At 36.0% G+C, this 9305-nt stretch overlaps 1 protein-coding gene across 1 annotated transcript in view; it reads right to left on the bottom strand.

The window, feature by feature from the left end:
* Positions 1 to 4129: 4129 nt before the first annotated feature.
* Positions 4130 to 9305, bottom strand: part of bcas3 (BCAS3 microtubule associated cell migration factor) — a 262841-nt gene continuing 257665 nt past the window's right edge. Inside the window, exon 24 of the mRNA XM_061919330.1 lies at positions 4130 to 6904. Within this exon, the coding sequence (XP_061775314.1) occupies positions 6756 to 6904 (149 nt within the window). The 3' untranslated portion in view covers positions 4130 to 6755. The remainder of the gene's footprint in view (positions 6905 to 9305) is intronic.

Here is a 9305-nt window from a genome sequence, read left to right as displayed (position 1 = left end):
CAAAAAGCTCTTCAGAGATGAAATACTTTACAATTAAATAAATATTGAAATGAGAAAGTCTTCTTCATCCAGAAACTTAATAACTACTTAAATAGCTTGTTTAAAACTCATATTCACCAAAAACGAGTTAAAGGCAAGAAAAGAAGTCAACTCATTTGTAATATACAATATTATTGTAGACCTTAATATGAGGTCAAATATCCATTTGAAATCATTTTTAATTTCATATTGCTTGCATTGAAAAGAACATTCTACATGAAAACAACATCATTCAATATTTGTGTATTTGCTCATTTAAGTCATAAAATACATGATTCCGATCATATTTCATTCATGCTTTCTAATGAATGATTCATGAATTGTTTAATGTATGAATATTATATAGCCGAGTAATTGTTCACCGACATCATTAATATTCATTTCAATATTTCTTTCAAATGTCGTTTAGAAATATTGAAATTGTTGATTTTATAGAACTGGGAAAAAAATACAGGTTTAAAAGAAAGGAACATACTGTAAATCATTGTAATATACTTTTACATACATTGTACTATTTATTATGGGCCTGCTGCAATGCAGGCAGCCTTTATTATTGTTTTTATTATTATTATTATCATTGTTATTATGGGCCTGCTGCAATGCAAGCAGCCTTTATTATTATTGTTTTTATTATTATTATCATTGTTATTATGGGCCTGCTGCAATGCAAGCAGCCTTTATTATTACTGTTTTTATTATTATTATCATTGTTATTATGGGCCTGCTGCAATGCAAGCTGCCTTTATTATTATTGTTTTTATTATTATTATCATTGTTATTATGGGCCTGCTGCAATGCAAGCAGCCTTTATTATTACTGTTTTTATTATTATTATTATCATTGTTATTATGGGCCTGCTGCAATGCAAGCAGCCTTTATTATTATTGTTTTTTATTATTATTATCATTGTTATTATGGGCCTGCTGCAATGCAAGCAGCCTTTATTATTATTGTTTTTATTATTATTATCATTGTTATTATGGGCCTGCTGCAATGCAAGCAGCCTTTATTATTGTTTTTATTATTATTATAATTGTTATTATGGGCCTGCTGCAATGCAAGCAGCCTTTATTATTGTTTTTATTATTATTATAGTTATTATTATCGTTGTTATTATGGGCCTGCTGCAATACAAGCAGCCTTTATTATTGTTTTTATTATTATTATAGTTATTATTATCGTTGTTATTATGGGCCTGCTGCAATGCAAGCAGCCTTTATTATTGTTTTTATTATTATTATAGTTATTATTATCGTTGTTATTATGGGCCTGCTGCAATGCAAGCAGCCTTTATTATTGTTTTTATTATTATTATAATTACTATTATCATTGTTATTATGGGCCTGCTGCAATGCAAGCAGACGTAATATTATTATTATTGTTATTATTATTATAGTTATTATTATTATTGTTATTTTTAAGGGCCTGCTGCAATGCAAGCAGCCATGTTATTATTGCCCATACTTCAACTTTTATTATTATAGTTCCGCAGGTTTCTCTTAAACTTACTACAAGACAAACCGGCTTGTTTGCTTACTTGTTTACTTAGTAGTTTTACTTAATTGTTTTATAAACATGTTTACTTTCTTGTTTTACTTACTTGTTTACCTAGTTCTTTTATTGACATATTTACCTTCTTGTTTACTTGGTTTTTTTACTTACTTGTTTACTCACTTGTTTTATCTACTTGTTTAGTTGTTTTATTTATTCATTTAGTTGTTTTATTTACTTGTTTACTTTTTTTTTTTACTTAATTGTTTTATTTAATTGTTTACATTCTTGTTTTACTTACATATGTACGTACTTGTTTTATATACCTGTTAACCTTCTTGTTTTACTAGTTGTTTTATTTATTTATTTACCTTCTTGTTTACTTAGCTTTTTTTTAACTTAACGGTTTACTAAGTTGTTTTATCTACTTGTTTTACTTAGTTGTTTTATTTACTTGTTGTGTTACTTATTTAATTTGTTGATTTATTTATTTGTTTATTTAGTTTTTTACTTGTTTTATTTACTTGTTTAAATTCTTGTTTTACTTACATATTTACTACTTGTTTTATATTGCATGTTTAACTTCTTGTTTAGTTAGTTTTTTTATTTACTTGTTTAACTTCTTGTTTACTTAGTTGTTCTATTTACTTGTTTACCTATCTGTTTACTTTCATTTTTACTTAAATATATCGTTTACCTTCTTGTTTTCTTACCTGTTGACTTAGTTGTTTTATTTACTTGTTTACCTTCTTGTTTAATTTACTTGTTTACCTATCTGTTTACTTAGTTGTTTTAATTTACTTGTTTACTTAGTTGTTTACCTATCTGGTTACTTAATTGTTTTACATAGTTGTCTCGTTTACCTTCTTGTTTACTTACCTGTTGACTTAGTTGTTTTTTTTACTTGTTTACCTATCTGTTTACTTACATTTTTACTTAAATGTATCGTTTACCTTCTTGTTTACTTACCTGTTGACTTAGTTGTTTTATTTACTTGTTTACCTTCTTGTTTAATTTACTTGTTTACCTATCTGTTTACTTAGTTGTTTTATTTATTTGTTTATCTATCTGTTTACGTAGTTGTCTTGTTTACCTTCTTGTTTACTTACCTGTTGACTAGGTGTTTTATTTACTTACTTACCTTATTGCTTACTTAGTTGTCTAGTTTACCTGCTTGTTTACTTAGTTGTTGAGTAGGTGTGGCAGGAAGTTGGAAGCAGCGAGTGACAAAGTACATTCCTTAGTGGCGGACGACGGAGAAGAAGGCTGAAGAAGAAGAAGAAGAAGAAGAAGAAGAAGAAGAAGAAGAAGAAGAAGAAGAAGAAGAAGAAGAAGAAGAAGAAGAAGAAGAAGAAGAAGAAGAAGACAAGAGAAAGTGGAGCGTTGACAACGTTTGTTAATCTTCTTTTGCTCAATGGAAGAGTAAAGAAAGATGTTGGTTTGATTAGTAGAGGAGGACGTTGGTTTGATTAGTAGAGGAGGACGTTGGTTTGATTAGTAGAGGAGGACTTTGGTTTGATTAGTAGAGGAGGACGTTGGTTTGATTAGTAGATGAGGACGTTGGTTTGATTAGTAGAGGAGGACGTTGGTTTGATTAGTAGAGGAGGACTTTGGTTTGATTAGTAGATGAGGACGTTGGTTTGATTAGTAGATGAGGACTTTGGTTTGATTAGTAGAGGAAGACTTTGGTTTGATTAGTAGATGAGGACGTTGGTTTGATTAGTAGAGGAGGACTTTGGTTTGATTAGTAGATGAGGACTTTGGTTTGATTAGTAGAGGAGGACTTTGGTTTGATTAGTAGAGGAGGACTTTGGTTTGATTAGTAGAGGAGGACTTTGGTTTGATTAGTAGATGAGGACTTTGGTTTGATTAGTAGAGGAGGACTTTGGTTTGATTAGTAGAGGAGGACGTTGGTTTGATTAGTAGAGGAGGACGTTGGTTTGATTAGTAGAGGAGGACTTTGGTATGATTAGTAGAGGAGGACTTTGGTTTGATTAGTAGAGGAGGACTTTGGTATGATTAGTAGAGGAGGACGTTGGTTTGATTAGTAGATGAGGACGTTGGTTTGATTAGTAGAGGAGGACTTTGGTTTGATTAGTAGAGGAGGACGTTGGTTTGATTAGTAGAGGAGGACGTTGGTTTGATTAGTAGAGGAGGACGTTGGTTTGATTAGTAGAGGAGGACTTTGGTTTGATTAGTAGAGGAGGACGTTGGTTTGATTAGTAGAGGAGGACGTTGGTTTGATTAGTAGAGGAGGACTTTGGTTTGATTAGTAGAGGAGGACGTTGGTTTGATTAGTAGAGGAGGACTTTGGTTTGATTAGTAGAGGAGGACTTTGGTTTGATTAGTAGAGGAGGACGTTGGTTTGATTAGTAGAGGAGGACGTTGGTTTGATTAGTAGAGGAGGACTTTGGTTTGATTAGTAGAGGAGGACGTTGGTTTGATTAGTAGAGGAGGACGTTGGTTTGATTAGTAGAGGAGGACGTTGGTATGATTAGTAGAGGAGGACTTTGGTTTGATTAGTAGAGGAGGACGTTGGTTTGATTAGTAGAGGAGGACTTTGGTTTGACTGCACAGGTCAGAGACTAAGATTCCAGACTGGATCAGAGGTGACTTTATTAACAACATTTGATTAAGTTGGTCATTCAGACAACAAATACAAAAAGATCACTTTTGAAGTCTTCAAACATTTCTTGTAATACTTCAAATATTTCATACTTTTGGTCCAAATATTGACATTTTTACTTTTCATGCATGGAGTATTTTGGAAGTAGTATTTAGCAAAACTGTGTTGTATTAGCCAGTATTTGAAAAGAAGTGTTTGCTCCCCTGTTTTGAAGTATGTGTGTACTCATGGTGCAAGTACTTCAACAGAACACACAAATACCTGCAAATACAACGTGTACTTCACTCATGAGTATTCCATTCAGGTAAAGAAGTATTTGACTTCATACTCACACCTTGCAGAAAGTATTGCTGAGAAGCAGATTCTTGTAGTACTTTGCTTGCTAGGTTCTTGTAGTTGTAGTACTTTATTTGGTCATTTCCTCTGGTTGTTGTACTTTACATGGTAGTTTCTTGTAGTAGTACTTTTCGTGGTGTTTTCATGTAGTTGTTGTACTTGGTAGTTTCTTGTAGCTGCAGAACTTTACTTGGTAGTTGCAGTACTTGGTAGTTTCCTGTAGTTGCAGTACTTGGTAGTTTCCTGTAGTTGCAGTACTTGACATGAAGGTGTGGTCTCGTCAGGTGTGTAACATCCTCCCAGTCTTGTGTAGGTCTACAATCTCTGACAGTCTTGTCCATCTCTCAATGTATTTGCTACACATACTAAGTACTTTCTTCAAGGTACAGTACTCATTCCTACACTGCTTGCTAGGAGATCACACACTTACTTTACTCAGTGGAATACTATAAAGGTTGTGTTTGTGTACATTGTGTCTCTGATAGTACAAAGTATTACAAATGATGTCATATTTTCATGGATGGAGAGTAGTACAACATCAGCAGGGATCAAATACTTCTTGTCCAGAAAGTGAACGCAGAAAACATCATACATGTGGGAGAGGATTATGTTTGTGTAATATTGTGTGTTATTTATCTGTAATATTGTGTGTTATTTATCTGTAATATTGTGTGTTATTTATCTGTAATATGTGTATTATTTATGTGTAATATTGTGTGTTAATTATGTGCAATATTGTGTTATTTATGTGTAATATTGTGTTATTTATGTGTAATTTGTGTATTATCTATGTGTAATATTGTGTGTTATTTATCTGTAATAGTGTGTGTTATTTATCTGTAATTTGTTGATTATTTATGTGTAATATTGTGTGATATTTATGTGTAATATTGTGTGTTATTTATCTGTAATTTGTTGATTATTTATGTGTAATATTGTGTGATATTTATGTGTAATATTGTGTGTTATTTAGGTGTAATATTGTGTGTTATTTATCTGTAATTTGTGGATTATTTATGTGTAATATTGTGTGTTATTTATGTGTACTATTGTGTTATTTATGTTTAATATTGTGTGTTATGTGTAATATTGTGTATTCATAATCTGTAATAATGTGTTTTATTGTAATGTAATATTGTGTATTAATCACGTGTAATATTGTGTGTAATGTGCAGTTTTGTGTAATTTAAGTGTAATATCATATTTTTATTATGTGGAATATTGTGTGTTATTTATGTGTAATACTTATGTTTAATATTGTATAATACTTAAATGCAATATTGTGTTATTTATTTATAGTGTGTGTAGCATCGTGTGTGTGTGTGTGTACAAACATTTGTAGTTGTGTGTGTGTGTAGTATAGTGTGTGTGTGTGTGTGTGTTCAGCGGAACTTGGTGGAGAAGTGTGTGTGTAGTATAGTGTGTGTGTGTGTACGTAGTATGGTGTGTGTGTGTGTGTGTGTGTGTGTGTGTGTGTGTTCAGCGGAACTTGGTGGAGAAGTGTGTGTGTAGTATAGTGTGTGTGTGTGTACGTAGTATGGTGTGTGTGTGTGTGTGTGTTCAGGGGTCGTTGGTGGAGAAGTGTGTGTGTAGTATAGTGTGTATGTGTGTGCGTGTAGTATGATGTGTGTGTGTGTGTGTGTGTGTGTTCAGGGGAAGTTGGTGGAGAAGTGTGTGTGTAGTATAGTGTGGATGTGTGTGTGTGTGTTCAGGGGAAGTTGGTGGAGAAGTGTGTGTGTAGTATAGTGTGTGTGTGTGTGTGTGTGTGTGTTCAGGGGAAGTTGGTGGAGAAGTGTGTGTGTAGTATGATGTGTGTGTGTGTGTTCAGGGGAAGTTGGTGGAGAAGTGTGTGTGTAGTATGATGTGTGTGTGTGTGTGTGTGTTCAGGGGAAGTTGGTGGAGAAGTGTGTGTGTAGTATGATGTGTGTGTGTGTGTTCAGGGGAAGTTGGTGGAGAAGTGTGTGTGTAGTATAGTGTGTGTGTGTGTGCAGTATGATGTGTGTGTGTGTGTGTTCAGGGGAAGTTGGTGGAGAAGTGTGTGTGTAGTATGATGTGTGTGTGTGTGTGTTTAGGGGAAGTTGGTGGAGAAGTGTGTGTGTGTAGTATGATGTGTGTGTGTGTGTGTGTGTTCAGGGGAAGTTGGTGGAGAAGTGTGTGTGTAGTATGATGTGTGTGTGTGTGTTCAGGGGAAGTTGGTGGAGAAGTGTGTGTGTAGTATAGTGTGTGTGTGTGTGCAGTATGATGTGTGTGTGTGTGTGTGTGTTCAGGGGTAGTTGGTGGAGAAGAGGCTGAGAGGTTGGTTCTCATTGGTCGGAAGAGGAGAACGATAACCTTCAAATGTCCTTGGAATACTTCCACTTGTAGAACCTGAACTGTTACTCAGAGTCTCGATGCTTCCTTCTCTCTGCAGCTCTGCAACACAGTACACACAACAGTACTTCTTAAATACACACAACAGTACTTCTTAAGTAGTACTTCTTAAATACACACACAATACTTCTTAAATAGTACTTCTTAAGTAAAATTTCTTAATCCTTCCTCTGCAATAAAGTACAGAGTAATACTTCTTCAATAATACTTCTTCAATAGTACTTCTTCAATAGTACTTCTTTAGTAATACTTCTTGATCCTTCCTTCTGCAACTCTACAGGAACTATTTCATATTTCTTAAATAGTACTTCTTAAGGAATACTTCTTAACAAACATTTCTTGAATAACACTTCCTAACAAATACTTCTTAGGTTATACTTTCTGAAATCATATATTTTAAGTAATACTTCTTAAGTTATACTTCTTGGGTTATACTTGTTGAATAATATTCCTGGAAAAATACTTTTGAGGTAGTACTTGTAAAGTTGTGTTCTGGGAAGCAGACTATCAAAAATAGTACATAAAAATAGACATTTGTCCAAAAAATGATATTGTTGATTCAAATTGATGATGAAAGAAGATTCTGTCCTGCATTCCATTGTTGATACAATCTAGTTTCACTTTCACTTTCACTTTCACTTTCACCCACTGAGCTCACAACTCTGAAATATCAACATCTACCTCACATGAATATTGATCAAACGTGAATATTGATGACATGAATATTGATGACATGAATATCTACTAATGATCAATAATCAGGACCTATCAATAAGAATGAACATCAATATCTTTATAAGAGGACTATTAGGACAAATTGATATCAGGGACTTCAACTTCTCACAATAGTTCTCTTTCGCTAAACTAAAAATACACGAGTAGAAAAGTATCGAAGTCAAAGAATACGTGAGTAGAAACATCAAAAAGTAGAAAACAAGGAGAAAAACTAAAGTTGAAAAAAGATAAGTAAAAGAATACTTAAGTACACTTAATAATATTTAATAATATGTCTTTGATGCAAAGTTGGAGTGTTTAGTTAGTGCCTCCATGGCGGCTGTAGTGTTTAGTTAGTGCCTCCATGGCGGCTGTAGTGTTTAGTTAGTGCCTCCATGGCGGCTGTAGTGTTTAGTTAGTGCCTCCATGGCGGCTGTAGTGTTTAGTTAGTGCCTCCATGGCGGGTGTAGTGTTTAGTTAGTGCCTCCATGGCGGCTGTAGTGTTTAGTTAGTGCCTCCATGGCGGGTGTAGTGTTTAGTTAGTGCCTCCATGGCGGCTGTAGTGTTTAGTTAGTGCCTCCATGGCGGGTGTAGTGTTTAGTTAGTGCCTCCATGGCGGCTGTAGTGTTTAGTTAGTGCCTCCATGGCGGCTGTAGTGTTTAGTTAGTGCCTCCATGGCGGCTGTAGTGTTTAGTTAGTGCCTCCATGGCGGCTGTAGTGTTTAGTTAGTGCCTCCATGGCGGGTGTAGTGTTTAGTTAGTGCCTCCATGGCGGCTGTAGTGTTTAGTTAGTGCCTCCATGGCGGCTGTAGTGTTTAGTTAGTGCCTCCATGGCGGGTGTAGTGTTTAGTTAGTGCCTCCATGGCGGGTGTAGTGTTTAGTTAGTGCCTCCATGGCGGCTGTAGTGTTTAGTTAGTGCCTCCATGGCGGGTGTAGTGTTTAGTTAGTGCCTCCATGGCGGCTGTAGTGTTTAGTTAGTGCCTCCATGGCGGGTGTAGTGTTTAGTTAGTGCCTCCATGGCGGCTGTAGTGTTTAGTTAGTGCCTCCATGGCGGCTGTAGTGTTTAGTTAGTGCCTCCATGGCGGGTGTAGTGTTTAGTTAGTGCCTCCATGGCGGCTGTAGTGTTTAGTTAGTGCCTCCATGGCGGGTGTAGTGTTTAGTTAGTGCCTCCATGGCGGCTGTAGTGTTTAGTTAGTGCCTCCATGGCGGCTGTAGTGTTTAGTTAGTGCCTCCATGGCGGCTGTAGTGTTTAGTTAGTGCCTCCATGGCGGCTGTAGTGTTTAGTTAGTGCCTCCATGGCGGGTGTAGTGTTTAGTTAGTGCCTCCATGGCGGCTGTAGTGTTTAGTTAGTGCCTCCATGGCGGCTGTAGTGTTTAGTTAGTGCCTCCATGGCGGCTGTAGTGTTTAGTTAGTGCCTCCATGGCGGCTGTAGTGTTTAGTTAGTGCCTCCATGGCGGCTGTAGTGTTTAGTTAGTGCCTCCATGGCGGCTGTAGTGTTTAGTTAGTGCCTCCATGGCGGCTGTAGTGTTTAGTTAGTGCCTCCATGGCGGGTGTAGTGTTTAGTTAGTGCCTCCATGGCGGCTGTAGTGTTTAGTTAGTGCCTCCATGGCGGCTGTAGTGTTTAGTTAGTGCCTCCATGGCGGGTGTAGTGTTTAGTTAGTGCCTCCATGGCGGCTGTAGTGTTTAGTTAGTGCCTCCATGGCGGGTGTAGTGTTTAGTTAGTGCCTCCA

Source organism: Nerophis ophidion, linkage group LG13 (genome assembly GCF_033978795.1).
Source record: "Nerophis ophidion isolate RoL-2023_Sa linkage group LG13, RoL_Noph_v1.0, whole genome shotgun sequence".
Lineage (NCBI taxonomy): Eukaryota > Metazoa > Chordata > Actinopteri > Syngnathiformes > Syngnathidae > Nerophis > Nerophis ophidion.
This window is presented reverse-complemented; position numbering and strand designations above follow the sequence as displayed.